Source organism: Bos indicus, chromosome 14 (genome assembly GCF_029378745.1).
Source record: "Bos indicus isolate NIAB-ARS_2022 breed Sahiwal x Tharparkar chromosome 14, NIAB-ARS_B.indTharparkar_mat_pri_1.0, whole genome shotgun sequence".
NCBI classification, from domain to species: domain Eukaryota; kingdom Metazoa; phylum Chordata; class Mammalia; order Artiodactyla; family Bovidae; genus Bos; species Bos indicus.
In genome coordinates, this window is record NC_091773.1 from 58250415 (window position 1) to 58271042 (window position 20628).

The window sequence follows — 20628 nt, forward strand, 5'->3', positions numbered from 1 at the left end:
TCACTATGTCCTCACCTACCTTTGCCTAAATTTCCATGTCACAGTTTTTGTTTTGTATTTTCTAGTAGTTCATTCATTAAAAAAAAAAAAAAAAATAATGCCCAGAGGTTTGTGAACTGATTCAATCATTCAACAGATGTGGTGCCCTCACTAGGCACCAAGTAAGTGCTAAACCAGACAGACATACTTCTGCTTCTAGTAATTCCTGATTAGTATTCTTAAAGAACTCAGTAAACACCAGTGAGACACAGTTTCCTCAGCTATCATCACACTGGGATAGCAAAGGTGACCTAGTGTCTAATGAAAACAGTATAAGTTCATGACATTTGACACAGGCCTGACATATGATCGGTGCTCTGTTGGGAAGGAAGAAAACTTTCCTCTACCCTTCTAGGTTCCCCTGTCTAAACTAAGAATTAAATTGATGTGTAGCTCATTCATTCTTTTTTTGTGGGGGCAAGGGCTGCACTGTATGTGGGATCCCAGTTCCCCAAACAGGGATCAAACCCATGCCCCCTGCATTGGGAGCACAGTGTCTTAACCACTGGACTGCCAGGGAAGTCTGGCACATTCATTCTTAACTGAGAAAAGCAAAGCAAAATAGGTGCAGTTGTTCTGTCTATTAATAGTTCAGCAATGTACATCTTCCTCAAGAAGAGAGCCTCACACTTCCTTCTTATTTTCCTTTATTTTAGGACTTCCCTTTTCATAGAATGATGCTAGTTGGCTGGTTCCTTTAGTGTTTCTGCAAACTCACTCTGGGTTTTAGCCTTCCTGACACTCTTCACAGTTTTATGCCACCCTTTTTTCTTGGTTAACATGCCCTTTCTACTCATCTGTTTCAGGGTCAAAGTTGAGAGAACATGGTAAGTCACTGAGTTCTCCCCATTTTGTTTTCTTAATAAGATTAGTTATGACTTTGATATTTTGGAATGCTACCATCTTTCCTCTCTTTAGTGCTAATCTTTGACATTTGATTAAAATGTCTTATTTATTATCTGTCTGGTCAGGGAAGTTCCACATGCCATATGTCGTGGCCAAAAATTTTAAGTCTATTTGCTGTTGCTATTGTTGGGCTTCCCTGGTGGCTCAGATGGTAAAGAATCCACCTGCCAATGCAGGAGACTGGGGCTTGATCCTGGGTTGCGGAGATCCCCTGGAGAAAGAAATGGCAACCCCTCCAAGCAAGAATATATTCTTGCTTGAAGAATTCCATGGACAGAGGAGCCTGATGGGTTTCTGATGAGTCCAGGGGGTCGCAAAGAGTCAGACATGACTGAGAAACTTTCAGTCCCCTAGTGGCATTCAACAAGGACAGGGACTCCCTTCACTGCTTAGAACAAGGCCCAGCACACAGTAGACACGCAAGTATTGTATCTGTTGAATGAATGGATGAGTGAAATCATGTCCATCTTTTCTCTAAATTTGATCCCAACTTACTTTTCTATAACTCAAGACACAGATGTAATTAAGTCTAGCTTACTCCCTCTCTTTATTATTTAGGAGTACCAACTATCCAACTCTATTCTCTCAAATTGCAGTTCTCAGCCTTGGCTACACATTTTAGGACTCCTGTGGATCTTCTGAAATCCCAGTGCTCAGGTCACACTCCAGATCAGTGAAATCCAAATCTCTTAGAGGTGGGATACAGACCTTAGGAGGGACACTGCCTAGGTGACTGCAGTGTGTAGCCAAGATTAAGAATCGCCACTGGGCTCCTGTTGTTTCTGTAATACAGTTTTCTTTCCTGTTAGTGAAAATTAAGTTGAGAAACCAGTAATGATTATGACATCATCTTGTGAGGGATCCTGAGATAATAATAATGAACATTTCTCAATTGCTTACTATGTTGGGCATTGTACTAAGGATTTTTCTTATACTATTTCCTTTGATCTCAAGTCCTCCCTGAGAGGAAAGATAATTAGCCCCACTTTGTAAACAAGGTTACTGGTAACCTCAGGAAGGTAAAAGAAAGTTCTCTCTTTCATGGGCGATTTTGCCTCCCAGTAGTGTTACAAGATAAAATACTGGTTATTGTTTAGTCACTAAGTTGTGACTGACTCTTCTGAAACCCCATGGACTGTAGCCCACCAGGCTCCTCTCTCCATGGGATTTCCCAGGCAAGAATACTGGAGTGGGTTGCCATTCCCTTCTCCAGAGGATCTTCCCAACCCAGGGATCAAACCCATGTCTCCTGCATTGGCAGGTGGATTCTTTACCACTGAGCCACCAATGCTATGCTATGCTAAGTCACTTCAGTCGTGTCTGACTCTGTGTGACCCCATAGACAGCAGCCACCAGGCTCCCCCGTCCCTGGGATTCTCCAGGCAAGAACACTGGAGTGGGTTGCCATTTCCTTCTCCAATGCATGAAAGTGAAAAGTGAAAGCGAAGTCGCTCAGTCGTGTCCGACTCTTTGCAACCCCATGGACTGCAGCCTACAAGGCTCCTCCATCCATGGGATTTTCCAGGCAAAAGTACTGGAGTGGGGTGCCATTGCCTTCTCCGCTGAGCCACCAAGGAAGCCCTCAAATACAGGATTCCCAGTTAAATTTGAATTTCACATAAAGTACACATGATTTTTAAATAAAATTTTATACCAAATTTTGCATGGAACATACTCATACCCAAATGTCATTTGTTGTTCACCAGAAATTCCAATTTACCTGGGTGTTCTCTAAATCTGGTGACCCCACCCCCAGGGAACATTTAGCTATGTTTGGAGATATTTCTGGTTGTCAAATGGAGGGCGTGTTCCTGGCATATAAGTAGGTGGAGGCCAAGTATGCTGCTTAAGATCTTACAATGTTCAGGACAGCTCCCACAAAAAAAGAGTCATCCAGCTTTAAATGCCAACAGTGCCAAGGTGGAGAAACCCAGATCTAATAGATGGTGGGAAAGATAATTGCATTATGCCTCTGGCAACTTTTATAGTTTGTCCTCAGACAGCCTTATTTCATCCTCTGCCTAGCTAAAATAATATTTAAGATTTTTTATATTTGCATTAGTATGTTGTGCCTAGGGATAGCATGTTTCTATGGATCCTGATACCTCTTTGGGATCAGGCTATGGCCACTTGCTGAAATATCTTTCTGTGCTTTCTCTTTCAGCCCCACATTTTTACTTACTGTTTCAAAATCTATGTGGTCCCAACTAAGATGCCTACTCGCTGAAGTCCTCTTTGCACCAATCTGACTTAGCTACAGTTAGCACAGAGAAATCTGAGACTGAAAGAAAGATGTGATTTAAAAAACCCCAGACAGCAAAGGGACAAGACAGATGCATGCAAAATAGTTTATTGCTAACAGAATGATGCTTCTGTAGAAAACAAATTTGTATGTTGTGAACACCATTAGCACAAATGGCAAGTATTTGATAACTTCTAAAGAAAAGACTCTGATGCTGAGAAAGATTAAAGCAGGAGGAGAAGGGGACAACAGAGGACAAAATGGTTGGATGGCATCACCAACTCAATGGACACGAGTTTGAGCAAGCTCTGGGAGATGATTAAGGACAGGGAAGTCTGGCATGCTGCAGTCCATGGGGTTGTAAAGAGTAGGACACGACTGAGCTACTGAACAACAACAAAGATGTGCTATCTGCAGGTGTTTTTTCGAAACTTCAGCAAAAGAACACTGAAATGAATTTTCCTCAGTGATTTTATAGAACATGCATTTATGAGCTTGTCATGAAAAAATCTAAGTTGATTTATTTTATAGTATGCATATATTCTAATTTGATTTTAGAATCTTAAAAAGCATTCTGGGTATTCTTTCAAGCACTGTGACCAAACATAGGTTGTATTTGGTACAAAGTTTTAACTATTTCTTAAACATTGAACCCTGTGCCAGAATTTGAATTTCAAAAGATTTATCTTTTTCAGGTGTAATTTTAACACACTCACTTTAGGGTGTTTCTAAAAATTGATTTGCAAGGTAACAGATGTCAACTTTATGCCCCCAAAGGTTAGAGTTTGAGTTACTTCCCAAAGTAAAAATCACTTGCTATTCAGACTTAAAAAAAAAAAAAAAAATATATATATATATATACACACTTATTTCTATTATTTCTAAATAGAGGATTACTATGTTTTAAAATCATCACATTCGCTTTATTTCTCCAAAAAAGAAGAGACCATGAGTTTTGAATAATATAAAGAATTCTATCCAAAGGTTCTCTTATCTGCATTAGCTAGAGATAATAATAATTATCACAATAGTCTTATACACATATACAGTTAGTTGAAATACACACACACATATATACAATTAAGTATAATTGCTTCTTAATAAATATAAATTCTTTCTGCTGCTCAAAATTTAATATTGAATGTTTATAAGATATGTATTTGGCGTTTCTGGACACACTTTATGTGTCTGTCTCTGAAACTATTAGTTGACTGTCTCTCTTAATTTGACTTTTCTACTCCACTCTCTTCTGGTTCATTTCATAAATATCCTAAACAGATACATCAATTCTTAATAGAAGGCATCAACTGACAGTTTACACACCAGAACTCTTTGAACTCCTTGCCCCCAAATCCTCATCTTATTCTATCAATTCTAAACTACCATGCTAAGATCCCTCAGTTCAGTTCAGTTCAGTCGCTCAGTTGTGTCCGACTCTTTGTGACCCCATGAATTACAGCACGCCAGGCCTCCCTGTCCATCACCAACTCCCGGAGTTCACTCAAGTTCATGTCCATCGAGTCAGTGATGCCATCCAGCCATCTCATCCTCTGTCGTCCCCTTCTCCTCCTGCCCCCAATCCCTCCCAGCATCAGAGTCTTTTCCAATGAGTCAACTCTTCGCATGAGGTGGCCAAAGTACTGGAGTTTCAGCTTTAGCATCATTCCTTCCAAAGAACACCCAGGACTGATCTCCTTTAGAATGGACTGGGTGGATCTCCTTGCAGTCCAAGGGACTCTCAAGAGTCTTCTCCAACACCACAGTTCAAAAGCATCAATTCTTTGGTGCTCAGCGTTCTTCACAGTCTAACTCTCACATCCATACATGACCACTGGAAAAACCATTACCCAGTCCTAACCAAGTTGTTACACTGAAAGATCTGCTTTAAATTTGAAAATCTCAAAAATCTCAACTATTACTCCCCTAGTCTTCTCCCCCATCCCAACACAAGGCACTTCAAAGGCTCTGTTGAGTCTCTCTACCACAATAAACTCAGATTTGTCTTACAAAAAGGTAGTTTTAGGGATATTTCAGGGAGCCAACTTTTGACATTAGATTATGAATTCCTAAAGGGTTTCCCAGGTGATGCTAGTGGTAAAGAAGCCGCCTGCCAATGATGTAGATGTAAGATATGTGGATTCAGTCCCTGGGTCAGGAAAATCCCCTGGAGGAGGAAATGGCAACCCATTCCAGTATTCTTGCCTGGAGAATCTCATGGATAGAGGAGCCTGGAGGGCTACAGTCCATAGGATCGCAGAGAGTTGGACATGACTGAAGTGACTTAGCACACACATGAATTCCTAAAAGGTTGCATCTAATGTCTCACTAATCTTACCTGCAGTATCTGTACAGGGTTTCTCTGGGCAGGTGGTTATCAAAATGTTATCTTCAGAACAGCAGCAGCAGCAGCAGCATCTAGGATCTTGTAAGAAATAAAAATTCTCAGGCTTAAACTCAGCTCCATCAGAGGACTGGTGGAACCCAGAAATCTGTGTTTTAACCAGCTCTCCAGAGGATCCTGATGTACTCTCAAGTTGCAGAACTACCATAGATCATAGCAGATTGTCAATACACAAGAATGTGATGAGTGTCAAGGGGAAGTACGGTAATTCCCAGTTAAAGTAGATAAAGTACAATACCGCTTTTTGGAGGAAGTGACAACAGGGACTTGAAGGATTGGTAAAAATAGTAGAATGTAGTTAACTGTGGCTGAATAAAGTAGGGTTTAAGGGTACTGGGCCAGAGAACAGAAAATGGAAAGAGGCTGAAGCTAAATTGTGAACATCTAAGGAATGTGGACCTCTTTGTGATTATAGTTGAGGGTCACTGATAGTCACAATGCACTTAGGGATACCGTATGTTACGGGGAAAATAATTCTGTGCTTCAGTGGAAAGCTATGCAGTGTCTAGAGTACACTCTTCTGGATTATCTAATTTTGATTCTATGGAAGCAGATTTACAACTCTGTAAAGTGTAAAAGCTGATAGCTATGCAAAATTATTCTAGTCTATAAACAAAGACATTCTTGTTTTGCAAGTTCTGTCCAAGAGACTTTGAATTGACTTTCTTCAGCAACAGTGGAAGAGTGTGTCCCCATCTGCACACACATTCCAATAAGCCATGTCTATGTCTATTTGGATTCTCCTTTAAGTTAGCTGTAACATCTTTTTGTAGCATCTTATTGCTTCCTTAAGTAATGAGTTAAGTAAAGTATTTAACACGTTCATTTTTATATCGGTCTTGATGTTACCTTTTTGAGGGGGAAATCATCCTTAAATAGTACTCTCTGCCTGGAGGAGGGCATGGCAACCCACTCCAGTATTCTTGCCTACAAGAATCCCCATGGACAGAAAAGCCTAGTGAGCTACAGTCTATGGGGTTGCAAAGAATCGGACACACAACTGAGTAAGCACAGCAGCACAGTACTCCCTGACCATCTTATTTCTCTGTTTTTTTTTTTTTAAATATGATATTCTTTTAAAATAGCAAAAGGATATATAATAGTTATTAATTGTATATTTATTAATTTGGGGGCTATGAAACTTTGCATCATGCTTCCTATAAAACTCATCTCCAGTAATAAAGGTATTTTAGAGCTTTTGAAATATTGTTATATTTTATGATAATAATTTTAACAGTAGGAAAAACTCTTAGGAAAAACAACAAGTTGTTCTAATAATAATCCTCCAGACAAAGATGATAATATTGTGCTATGCTGAGGCAAAACAAACAAGCTAAGGAGTGGAAGAGGTTTGCAGACAAATCTCAATTATTAGAGAAATTCAAATCAAAACTATAATGAGGTATTACCTCACACTCATCAGAATGGCCATCATCAAAAAGTCCACAAATAATAAATGCTGGTGAGGGTGTGAGAATACGGAACCCTCCTACACTGTTGCTGGAAATGTAAATTGGTGCAGCCACTATGGAAAATAGTGTGGAGGTTCCTCAAAAAACTAAAAATAGAGTTGTCATATGATCCAGCAATCCCACTCCTGGGCATATATCCATAAAAGGTGAAAACTCTTAATTGCAAAAATACATGCACCCCAATGTCCATAGCAGCACTATTTACAATAGCCAAGATATAGGAGAAACATAAATACACATCCACTGATGAATGGATAAAGAAGATGTGGTATATACACAGTATATTGTGCATATTTGCAGCAACATGGACGGACCTAGAGATTATGATACTAAGTGAAGTAAGTCTGAAAGAGAAAGACAAGCACCATGTTATCACTTATGCGGAGAATCTAGAATATGACACAAATAGGTTTATTTACAAAATAAAAACAGACTCACAGACATAGAAAACAAACTTATGTGGTAAAGGAAAAGGGAGGGGGTGAATTACGAGCATGGGATTGGCAGATAAAAACTCTTCTATTTAAAACAGATAGACAACAAGGTCCTACTGTTCCCTATCACAGGGAACTATATTCAATATCTTGTAATAAACAATAATGGAAAAGAATATGAAAATGAATATAGCTCTATATAGATATTAATATATATAGAAATATATCTGAATACTTTGCTCCAGACCAGAACTAACACAACACTGTAAGTCAGTGATACTTCAATAAAAAAAGAGAAAAGCTCGTAGTTTAACTAACAGGTTTTTGAGGGCTAATGAGCAATACGGAAAATTTCATAAGAGGCTGTTTTCATGGAAAGAACAGAGAAAGAAAGACTAGGTGACTGGCCATCTACCAGGAAGAATAGGAAGAGGGAGAAAAAAAGACCTTAAGTCAAAATAAAAAACCACAGACATCTAACAAAGCAGCTTTTTATAAACAGGGAGACTCTCGGGGCACAACCTAAATTACAGAAGTGTACGGAGCAGCACCTGAGTGTCAGTCATTCTCTGATTCAAAGTCAGCACCCAGATTTCCTTCACTGTCCCATTATTCATTTATTCCTCCAAATACAGATTCATCAAAGGAAAACCTTAGATCTAAGTTATTCCATCAAATCCAAGCCAATAGACCAAATACAGCGCCACGCTGGGAAAACTACTTGGGGTTCAAATGGGAAGGTTTCTGGAAGCACCTTGCTCACTCATCCTCTGACTCACTCACAAGGCAGCCACTGAACCAGTCAGGCGTCAGTTGTTCATCTGTAAACAGTATAATGTCTGCATCTGGGGATGTTGGCAGAGTTCATTACTTAGTCTTTGAGAACCACTCTTTGGTGTCTACAGGAAGGAGCCAGAAAATATAAAACATATTGCCACAAATACTGCCATTTAATAAGCTGCAAAAGTACTTGGTTTCTCTTTTTAATAGCTCGTAGATTTCTCTTTTTAATAGCTCGTGGGATTCTCTTTTATCCCCTTTTCCAGAAACAAACAAACAAAAAAATGATATGCTTTTCAGTGGTTAGATACATGAAGGGTTTATATGATGTTGAAAGGAATGCCTTTCTATATGACAAATACATACCAGCTTAAAGGGTTTGCTATTGATCACGTAACATCAAAGGACCTTAGTCTGCACTTACAAGCATAGACTCTCAACAGAATGAGATCAGTACAGGACTCTATTAAATGCCTGATTTGGATGACTATGCAGCTCAACATTCCATCAATCAACCATTAAACTGAAGAATGCCACAAGAGAGGAAACATGGGGCGAGATCAGAGGCATCACCAACTGCTTTTTCTTGTTTTTAAACACAACGAAGGCATTAAATCTAAGACCAACAGCCCAGAGTATTCACAAAGCATAACATCTACCACAGAATCAATTTTGAGAAAGGGAGCTTGGCAGATTTTTTTTAAGTCTTCTGGTTTTTACCAGGACTATATCTAAAATTGCCCACAGACCAAAAAATATGTGCTAATAACAGCACATATTTAAATCCTTTGGAGAAAATGGTATCTTGTTACATGATTAACCCTTTTTACTATAAGAAACTTCTTTTAGTTATTTTTACAATTTCTAGGACATAAGTTCATTTATTTTGATTTTTTTATTATTTATTTTATTTTTTAAATTTTATTTTATTATTTAACTTTACAATATTGTATTGGTTTTGCCATTTATCAAAAGGTATACATGTGTTCCCCATCCTGAACCCTCCTCCCTCCTCCCTCCCCATACCATCCCTCTGGGTCATCCCAGTGCACCAGCCCAAGCATCTAGTATCGTGCATCGAACCTGGACTGGCAACTCGTTTCACATATGATATTATACATGTTTCAATGCCATTCTCCCAAATCATCCCACCCTCGCCCTCTCCCACAGAGTCCAAAAGACTGTTCTATACATCAGTGTCTCTTTTGCTGTCTCATATACAGGGCTATTGTTACCATCATTCTAAATTCCATATATATGTGTTAGTATACTGTATTGGTGTTTTTCTTTCTGGCTTACTTCACTCTGTATAATAGGCTCCAGTTTCATCCACCTCATTAGAACTGATTCAAATGTATTCTTTTTAATGGCTGAGTAATACTCCAGTGTGTATATGTACCACAGCTTTCTTATCCATCCATCTGCTGATGGACATCTAGGTTGCTTCCATGTCCTGGCTATTATAAACAGTTCTGCGATGAACATTGGGGTACACGTGTCTCTTTCAATTCTGGTTTCCTCAGTGTGTATGCCCAGCAGTGGAATTGCTGGGTCATAAGGCAGTTCTATTTCCAGTTTTTTAAGGAATTTCCACACTGTTCTCCATAGTGGCTGTACTAGTTTGCATTCCCACCAACAGTGTAAGAGGGTTCCTTTTTCTCCACACCCTCTTCAGCATTTATTGCTTGTAGCTTTTGGATCACAGCCATTCTGACTGGCGTGAAATGGTACCTCATAGTGGTTTTGATTTGCATTATTTTGATATTTTTAAAAAATGTATGAAATACTCTAACACACTAAAAAGTTGACACAAGAGCATAATAACTAATAGGACAGTTTCAAACATTTCCAAGATTTTACCACATTAGTATCACTTACTGCTACTGTCTTTGCCAAAATGTTTTAAAGCAAATTCCAGCCATATTATTTCACCCCTATATATCTTGGTATTCATGTCTACATTTTAAAAGATTTGGGAACTTCCCTTGTGGTCCAGTGGCTAAGACTCCAAGCACCCAACACGGTGGCCTGGGTTTGATCCCTGGCTGGAGAACTAGATCCCATATGCCACAACAAAGATCAAAGATTCCAGGTGCTGCACCTAAGACCTGGTGCCACCTCATAAATAAATACACAAAATATAAAAAAGCAGTAAAATAAGTAATTTGGACATTAATCATTAACCATTAGGTGCCTTTCTGTTGTTCAGTCTCTCAGTCATGTAGGACTCTTTGAGACCTCATGGACTGCAGCACGCCAGGCTCCTCTGCCCATCACCATCTCCTGGAGCTCCCTCAAACTCATGTCCGTCAAGTCGGTGATGCCATCCAACCATCTCGTCTTCTGTTGTCCCCTTCTTCTCCTGCCTTCAATCTTTCCTTAGGGTCTTCTCTAATGTGTCAGCTCTTCACATCAGGTGGCCAAAGTATTGGAGCTTCAGCTTCAGCATCAGTCCTTCCAATGATATTCAGGGTTAATTTCCTTTAGGATTGACTGGTTTGATCTCTTTGCAGTCCAGGGACTCTCAAGAGTCTTCTCCAGCACCACAGTTCAAAAGCACCAATTCTTCAGTGTTCAGCTTTCTTTACGGGCCAATTCTCACATCCATACGTGACTACTGGAAAAACCATAGCTTTGACTATATGGACCTGTGTTGGAACCTTTGATAGGTTTCCTTATCACACCAAATAAAATTAGCATTTAGAAGCCAAGAACTAGTCCATGCCCAATTTCTCCAATAGGTGAAAAAGTCTTTTTGCACTTGGCTTGTGGAATCACAATCCAAACAAGATCTACCTGTTACAATTATTTCAGTCTCTAGTCATCTAGACCAGTGCTTTGCAAACTCTAACGTGCAAATGAATCACTTAGGGATCTTAAGATTCAGTAAGACCTGAAGCAGGATCTGAGATATCCTCTGTCTATGTGGTGTCAGTGTTGCTGGACTCAAAGTGGAGCGTATTTGAAGCAGTAAGATACAAGCAAAGGCTCTGCTGGTGTTTGTTTTGTGCGTGCCAATGGCTTGGTGCAGAAACAGGTCACTGATGCTGGGCTATAGCCCATGGTCTGAATTTCCATGTTTGTCTCCATTTGGTATTATTTATTCCTCTTCTAATATCGTTCGTTTCAGTGAATAATGTTTGCTCTAAACCTCCAATAGATTCAATCTCACCTATTTCCACATGAATATCTTAAGGAGTATTATTTGATTCAAAGTACTATTCAATCTGTATGAATATCACATGCTTTATGGCAACTGCTGTGTTAAATAGCTGGTTCTAGAGTCAGATTTCTGTGATTCAACTTCACCTCTATCACTTACTATTTATACAACTTTGGAAAAGTTAATTTTTCCCGACTCAGTTTCCTTATCTGTAAAATGAGTATAATAATGCTCTCCTCTTATAGAGTAACCAAAGAATGATGTGGCATTTGTTCGAGAAATGTAATCTATTATTATTGTTATTGATTATGTAATCTTTTTATTCCAAGTTAAAATATTTTAGTTTCTGAGACTTCCTTCTAAGTTCTAAAACTAACTCCTCAGTTCTTCCTTCATTTTAGGCTCCCCTAGAAGCTATAGCTTTTCTCTCCTTCTGTATAGTGCAGATTATAGAACTGGGCAGGATCCTAAGGGGGAGAATATTATTTGTTTTTGGAGGATTTCCTTTCCATGCTTTTTCAGGGTATCATAACTAGAAATTAAGACTTTAAAAAATATTAGATCAAATCAAGTAAGTCTTTCGAAAAGTATCAGTTCTTGGCAGTTCATTAATAAAATTTAGGTAATAAAATTGTACAATATGAAATGGCCCAAATCACCCATCTTAAGTGGATACCATAAAACTAAGGAAACTTGTTGTTCATGCATATAATCTTATATAAAGTATAGAACTTTTTGTACATTATCAGTAACTAGGACTAGGGTTTAGTCAGAGAGCAAATCTTCAAGATTATTGAAGTTGAGTTGATGGGACACTCTGATATTTCCTTATCTCTCTTTTAACTTATGAAGTTTGAAGAGAATCCCCAAATTAAACTTGATACTTTGGGAAATCTAAGAAGCTAGGGAAGAAAGCCTAGGTCAATTCACAACAGCACAGTGCATTCCGAATTTTTTTATGAGTGACTATATATATGAACACAACACATGATTTATATGGACAAGAAGTCTGCAGCAGTAAGTTGAAACCATGACTTGTAAATTATTCCTTCTCTTCTAATAAATTGCATCAGCACAGAATCACTTAGAGTCATCTTTCATTGCAAGCAAGCTCTGGCACAGATGATCAGGGCCAAAAATAAATGAGGCAAGGAGCCCAATATTTTTCTACACTTTGCTCTTTTTCCTTTTGAGCTTGATTTTCTCAAATGACTTTCCTATGAGACAATGAATGTATTTGTTTCAGAGATGTATTCTCTTAGTTTAACGATATGGAGAGTAAGATAAGAAGGTAGAATTGGCAAAGAGTACTAGCAGCAAACCAAAATAATTGAAGAGAATAGTCTGAAAGTCAGTTACTTTTGAAGACTTATTTGCAAGACAGCCATAGGATAGTGACATTACCATAATTTTACAATTATGTAGTGTTCGGGAATCAGTATTTACATGTGATACAAGTAAAGAAAAACTAGAAATCATATGTTAGACTATATAACTATGTCTAACAACACAGTAAAAATTTAAATGAAAAAAAGGTGGTATATAAAAAGTGCTCCCCCCTTTTCAGTACCTATAATATATACACATCCATATATAGCACCTAAAACCACATGTAATATATACATGCACCCCACTCCAGTACTCTTGCCTGGAAAATCCCATGGATGGAGGAGCCTGGTGGGCTGCAGTCCATGAGGTCGCTAGGAGTCGGACATGACTTAGCGACTTCACTTTCACTTTTCACTTTCATGCATTGGAGAAGGAAACAGCAACCCAATCCAGTGTTCTTGCCTGGAGAATCCCAGGGATGGCGGAGCCTGGTGGCTGCCGTCTATGGGGTCGCAAAGAGTCGGACACAACTGAATCGACTTAGCAGCAGTAGCAGCAATATATACATACACACATATATATATACACACACATACAGAACCTAAACCAAATCCATACAGAATAAGAATTAGCTAACAATGACAATCCATCTATTATCAGATAATAGAGCATCGTATTAGGCAATTTGTTTCATTTTCAGACATTTGATTGCATTTAGCCTGAAATTACTGATTCAAAGCCAAACATAAAAAGGAATTAGATGGAATAAGTCTACTTAGAAACAAGGTTGAATTTTATTAAAATTAAAATTTAGAATTTAGGCCACAGAAATTTTCCAAATCATCCATGTAAAGATAAAGGTACAGAAGATGTATTATGTGACCCATCACCCACAGTGGATGCCACTGCAAAGCTACGTATGTACTTATGTGATCACACCTGAAGGCAGTATTTGCTTCCACATTAAGCATTAAGATCATTATTTTATCCCCCCCCCAACCATTTATTAAAATCTGAATGGTGGGCCTAATTGGATTATGTTGTATCTTTCTTCATTCTTAACATTTGCAAGGACTTCCCTAGTAGTCTAGTGCTTAAGAATCCGCCTGTCAATGTAGGGGACATGGGTTTAATCTCTGTTCCAGGAAGGTTCCACAACTACTGAAACTCATGCCTAGAGCTCATGCCCTGAATAAGAGAAGCTATTGCAATGAGAAGTCCGTGCATTGCAACTAGGTCATTGCCCCTGCTCACTGCAACTAGAGAAAGCCCGCACACAGGAATGAAGACACAGCACAGCCAAAAATAAATAAATAATATTTGCAAGATCTACATTTCCTACGAAACCTTCTGCTTTCCCAAACTATATTTAATTTTAGTGACAGTGTATGTCTCTCTGTCGTGTCTGACTCTTTGTGATCCCATGGATTGCAGCCTGCCGGGCTCCTGTGTTCATGAGATTTCTCCAGGCAAGAATACTGGAGTGGGTTGCCATTCCCTTCTCCAGGGGATCTTCCCGATCGAGTGATCGAACTTGGGTCTCCGCCGTAGGATTCCTTACCATCTGAGCCACCAGGGAAACCTGTTTAGGTTTTAGGGACCATATCAATAACATTTTCTCAATGAGTGTAGACATTTTCTGTTTTCTTGTCCAGCATATGAACTAGAATATTCCCAGTGCTTCTGTTTTATTTCAGTTTCCAAACTGCAAGTCTTTAGCATATTTTTTCACAGTGTATTATGATGAGAAGCATAGCATTATATAACGTGTCATAATAAATAGCAGACATAGCAATTTCTTCAGAAAACTTTACTGAAGGAGTTTTTTCAGACGGCGATTAAATCACTGCATCAGTAATATGTTCCCAAGTAAAAGTATGTTGAAAGTGATTGAACATTTATATGTTTTTATTTAGGCTCTTATCTTTCTTACTAGACTGATTATGATCTTCTATGACATGATCTAGCTCATTCCTGGCACACAGAGGCCATTCAATAAATATTTTTGAATGAATTAAATGAAAAAATATCAACAGACTCAATGAAAACATATTAATGTTCATTAAGTGCTCCAGTCTGGACTCATAGCCATGAAATATTCTACCTTTTACAATTCAATTTATAACTATTTAAAATTAAAGCCATAAAGACATTTTGATATTTATGAGTGTGTGTACCCCAAAAAGAGTAATGCTGCTAAGTCACTTCAGTTGTGTCAGACTCTGTGCGACCCCAAAGACGGCAGCCCACCAGGCTCGCCCGTCCCTGGGATTCTCCAGGCAAGAACACTGGAGTGGGTTGCCATTTCCTTCTCCAGTGCATGAAAGCGAAAAGTGAAAGTGAAGTCGCTCAGTCGTGTCCAACTCCTAGCGACCCCATGGACTGCAGCCTACAAGGCTCCTCCGTCCATGGGATTTTCCAGGCAAGAATACTGGAGTGGGGTGCCATTGCCTTCTCCGAAAAGAGTAATAGATAAATGCAAAACAAGATGTATAAGAGTTCAAGGGTGACTATTTCTAAAAATACTTAATTTGTCTTCTTAATTTCATGTTCCATCCATACTTAGAAAAACAATGGCTGTTAACATCCTCACATTACGGTATCAAGAATCACTATAAAGTAGTCGTGAGATGTGAGAAAACTATGGGTTTTAATTGTGTAGGTGTAGTTACTACTGTTGTTTAGTCTTAGATGGCAAGAATACTGGAGTGGGTTGCTATTTCCTTCTCCAGGGGATCTTCGTGATCCAAAGATTGAACCCACATCTCCTGCAATAGCAGGCAAATTCTTTATCACTGAGCCACCAGGGAAGCCCCTGGATGTGTAGACTCAGATCTAAAAAACTTTAAACGTTTCCACAATCTTCCAGCTCTCCTTCCTGCCCCATATCTCTTACCACTCACATGTTAACCTTCTCTCCCTTTCATTCTTGAACCTGTTGTTGTTTAGTCATTCATATGTGTCCGACTCTTTGCGAACCCATGGACTTGCAGCACGCCAGGATTCCCTGTCCTTCACTATCTCTTGGAGTTTGCTCAAACTCATGTCCATTGAATCGATGATACCATCCAACCATCTCATCCTCTGTCACCCCCTTCTCCTCCTGCCCTTACTCTTTCTTAGCATCAGGGTCTTTTCCAATAAGTCGGTTCTTTACATCAGGTGGCCAAAGTATTGGAGCTTCGGCTTCGGCATCAGTCCTTCCAATGAATATTCAGGACCGATCCTTTATGATTAACTGGTTTGATCTCCTTGCAGTCCAAGGAACTCTCAAGAGTCTTCTCTAGCACCACAGTTCGAAAGCATCAATTCTTTAGGTGCTCAGCCTTCTTTATGGTCTATCTACCACATCTGTACAAGACTACTGAAAAACCGTAATTTGACTAGATGAACCTTTTTCGGCAAAGTGATGTCTCTTATTTTTAATACGCTGTCTAGGTTTGCTATAGCTTTTCTTCTAAGGAGCAAGTGTCTTTTAATTTCATGGCTACAGTCACCGTCTGCAGTGATTCTGGAGCTCAAAAAAATAAAGTCTGTCACGGTTTCTACTTTTTCCCCATCTATTTGCCATGAAATGATGGGACCAGATGCCATGATCTTAGTTTTTTGAATGTTGAGTTTTAACAGTCTTTTCATTCTCCTCTTTCATCTTCATCAAGAGGCTCTTTAGTTCCTCTTCGCTTTCTGCCATTAGGGTGCTGTCATCTGCATATCTGAGATTATTGATATTTCTCTTGCTACTGCTGCTGCTGCTGCTAAGTCACTTCAGTCGTGTCCGACTCTGTGTGACCCCATAGACAGCAGCCCGCCAGGCTCCCCCGTCCCTGGGATTCTTCAGGCAAGAACACTGGAGTGGGTTGCCATTTCCTTCTCCAATGCATGAAAGTGAATAGGGAAAGTGAAGTCGCTCAGTTGTATCCGACTCTTAGTGACCCCGTGGACTGCAGCCTACCAGGCTCCTCCATCCACGGGATTTTCCAGGCAAGAGTACTGGAGTGGGGTGCCACTGCCTTCTCCGATATTTCTCTTAGCAATCTTGATTCCAGCTTGGGCTTCACTCAGCCCAGTATTTCACATGATGTACTCTGCATAGAATTTAAATAAGCAGGGTGACAATATACAGCCTTGACATACTCCTTTCCCAATTTTGAGCCAGTTTGTTGTTCCATGTCCAGTTTTAATTGTTGCTTTTTGACTTGCACACAGGTGTCTCAGGAGGCAGATAAGGCAGTCTGGTATTCCTGTATTTGTCTTTGAGATATTTAATCAGCAGTTTCTTCTCCTTCCATGACTTCCATGTCTGATAACCATTACCTTTGATCCAGAAGATTCTCCCTTGCTCTCTTGACCTTGTGGTATATTCTTCCAGGCTTCACACTTGAGGTTAGGTCCCATTTTACACAGCAAAAGGCCAAAATAAAATCCTTCAGAGGACTGGTCTAATGTTTTCTTGAGCATAATGCTACAGGTTACATCCAGAAATTTCCATTTAACTGTCCTGTCCATTTACTGAATATTGGCTCAACTCTGATCCATGTATAAATAAGAGGCCAATGGCTTTCTACCCCTCTCCACTATGCCCCAGGTTTTTAAGATAGCTCCTGAGTAAAATAAAACAGTCCAGGAGATTAAAAACAAAAAGAAAACTTCTGGGTAGTGATCTCAAATCTTTCAGTGAAATAAATGTCTTTACTAATCTCAGGTCTATCTGAGCTCTTAAGAGTCTGGATGTTTTTATTAGTAGTTTTGGTAGAGAGCTCTGCTGTTCCTGATATCTTTCATTGATAAGCTATTTGGCTATTGCTGAATCTGGATCTATAAGAGAAGGTTATTGTGTGGATGGCTTCAGGATATTAGTTAGCTCATCTCTGGCTTTTAACCTTAATTCTAATTTTGATTACGTGCTAATACTCTTGAAACTAAAATTTTTTACACATGATTCCATTGAAAAACACTTTTCAGTGTAGACCACTGTCAGCTGACAAAGGATAAATGTTTTTTCACTAGAAAAGTCTGAAGTTCTTGTAATGGTAAATACACAAAAAATGATACCATGTGGTTTACTTTTAAAATTCAGTCCCCTTCTCCCACTCTTTTGTCTGGGGTGGGGGGAATCTCTTTTTTAAACCAACTATTCACATCAGGGATTTCCAGGTAGAAATATTTTAACTGTCTTGTCCTACACCAGGCATATCTGACCCATCTTTTAAGGTGCTCTGAGACCTCATGTGAAGAGTTGACTCATTGGAAAAGACTCTGATGTTGGGAGGCATTGGGGGCAGGAGGAGAAGGGGACGACAGAGGATGAGATGGCTGAATGGCATCACTGACTCGATGGACGTGAGTCTGAGTGAACTCCGGGAGTTGGTGATGGACAGGGAGGCCTGGCGTGCTGCGATCCATGGGGTCACAAAGAGTCGGACACAACTGAGCAACTGAACTGAACTGAACTGAACTGAGACCACATTCAGATTGTGCAACTGGCTGAATGGTACGAGTTCACAGAGGTCATGTAAGAAAGTAAGATGTTAGAATAGTTTGCAGCTGGTGTGTTTTAAGGTTAAATTTCTATCACCTATTGGTATATTTTTAAAATGCCCACCATGGATTTTTAAAATAATTTATGCTTATTTTATTGTCACCAATGACCAGAGAAGCAGAAAGGCATGCATTACAGTCTCCTTCTAAAACAGACAGCTCTTTCCCTTCTATTTATATGTCACTTATATTTATATATTACATTCTGCTTTTTGATGTGCTGAAATTCTCATTCATTTCCCCTCATCAATGCTGCTCTGCCCGACTACTAACTATCCATTCTGCCCTTCTTCCTTCTTGATTCTATTTTGGATGACAGTGCGTTTAGCAAAAAAGCTAATTTTTCACTTTCTTTTTCTAGGTAGTTCTGTGACACAGTTCTAGAAACTAAGATAGAAGTGGAAGTCTGCTATAAGTTTTTCTTCACTGATATGGGTTTTACCCCTTTCTGCCTGTTACCTTCCTCCTATCTGAAAGATGGATGTGATGGCAAGAGCTATGGTAGTTCACAGAGAACAATGAGGAAAAGGCTAAGGAAATTTCAAAATGACACCAGCTTGACATCCTGAACCTTTACCAATGATTGCCTTTTTCTGGACTTCTTTACACAGGAGAAAAATAAAGCTTTGTATGTTTTGGTTTTTCTTTTTTTTATGTTTACCATTTATTTATTTAATTTTATTTTATTTTTAAACTTTACATAATTGTATTAGTTTTGCCAAATATCAAAATGAATCCATCACAGGTATACATGTGCTCCCCATCCTGAACCCTCCTCCCTCCTCCCTCCCCATACCATCCCTCTGGGTCGTCCCAGTGCACTAGCCCCAAGCATCCAGTATCGTGCATTGAACCTGGACTGGCATCTCATTTCATACATGATATTTTACATGTTTCAATGCCATTCTCCCAAATCTTCCCACCCTCTCCCTCTGCAACAGAGTCCATAAGACTGTTCCATACATCAGTGTCTCTTTTGCTGTCTCGTACACAGGGTTATTGTTATCATCTTTCTAAATTCCATATATATGCGTTAGTATACTGTATTGGTGTTTTAGATAATACTGAAACCATAGTCACAGAAAACTAGTCAATTTCATCACACTAGGACCACAGCCTTCTCTAACTCAATGAAACTAAGCCATGCCCGTGGAGCAACCCAAGACAGGTGGGTCATGGTGGAGAGATCTGACAGAATGTGGTCCACTGGAGAAGGCAATGGCAAACCACTTCACTATTCTTGCCTTGAGAACCCCATGAACAGTATGAAAAGGCAAAATGATAGGATACTGAAAGAGAAACTCCCCAGGTCAGTAGGTGCCCAATATACTACTGGAGATCAGTGGAGAAATAACTCCAGAAAGAATGAAGGGATGGAGCCAAAGCAAAAAGAATACCCAGCTGTGGATGTGACTGGTGATAGAAGCAAAGTCTGATGCTGTAAAGAGCAATATTGCATAGGAACCTGGAATGTCAGGTCCATGAATCAAGGCAAATTAGAAGTGGCCAAACAAGAGATGGCAAGAGTGAATGTCGACATTCTAGGAATCAGCAAACTGAAATGGACAGGAATGGGTGAATTTAACTCAGATGACCCTTACATCTACTACTGTGGGCAGGAATCCCTCAGAAGAAATGGAGTAGCCATCATGGTCAACAAAAGAGTCCGAAATGCAGTACTTGGATGCAATCTCAAAAACCACAGAATGATCTCTGTTCGTTTCCAAGGCAAACCATTCAATATCACAGTAATCCAAGTCTATGCTCCAACCAGTAACGCTGAAGAAGCTGAAGTTGAGCAGTTCTATGAAGACCTACAAGACGTTTCAGAACTAACACCCAAAAAAGATGTCCTTTTCATTAGAGGGGACTGGAATGCAAAAGTAGGAAGTCAAGAAACACCTGGAGTAACAGGCAAATTTGGCCTTGGAATACGGAATGAAGCAGGGCAAAGACTAATAGAGTTTTGCCAAGAAAATGCACTGATCATAACAAACACCCTCTTCCAACAACACAAGAGAAGACTCTATACACGGACATCACCAGATGGTCAACACCGAAATCAGATTGATTATATTCTCTGCAGCCAAAGATGGAGAAGCTCTATACAGTCAGCAAAAACAAGACCAGGAGCTGACTGTGGCTCAGATCATGAACTCCTTATTGCCAAATTCAGACTTAAATTGAAGAAAGTAGGGAGAACCACTAGACCATTCAGGTATGACCTAAATTAAATCCCTTATGATTATACAGTGGAAGTGAGAAACAGATTTAAGGGCCTAGATCTGATAGATAGAGTGCCTGATGAACTATGGAATGAGGTT

The 20628-nt window shown here is 39.4% G+C and overlaps 1 protein-coding gene across 4 annotated transcripts in view; it reads right to left on the reverse strand.

Moving 5' to 3' along the window:
* The window catches only part of OXR1 (oxidation resistance 1), a 557562-nt gene that overhangs the window by 116049 nt on the left and 420885 nt on the right, over window positions 1-20628 (reverse strand). For 2 of the 4 annotated variants that reach the window (XM_070803074.1, XM_070803075.1), the window contains exon 4: window positions 5523-5609. The exons of the other annotated variants lie outside the window; for them this stretch is intronic. In XM_070803074.1, the coding sequence (XP_070659175.1) occupies window positions 5523-5609 (87 nt within the window). The remainder of the gene's footprint in view (window positions 1-5522; window positions 5610-20628) is intronic. 4 annotated transcript variants of the gene reach the window in all.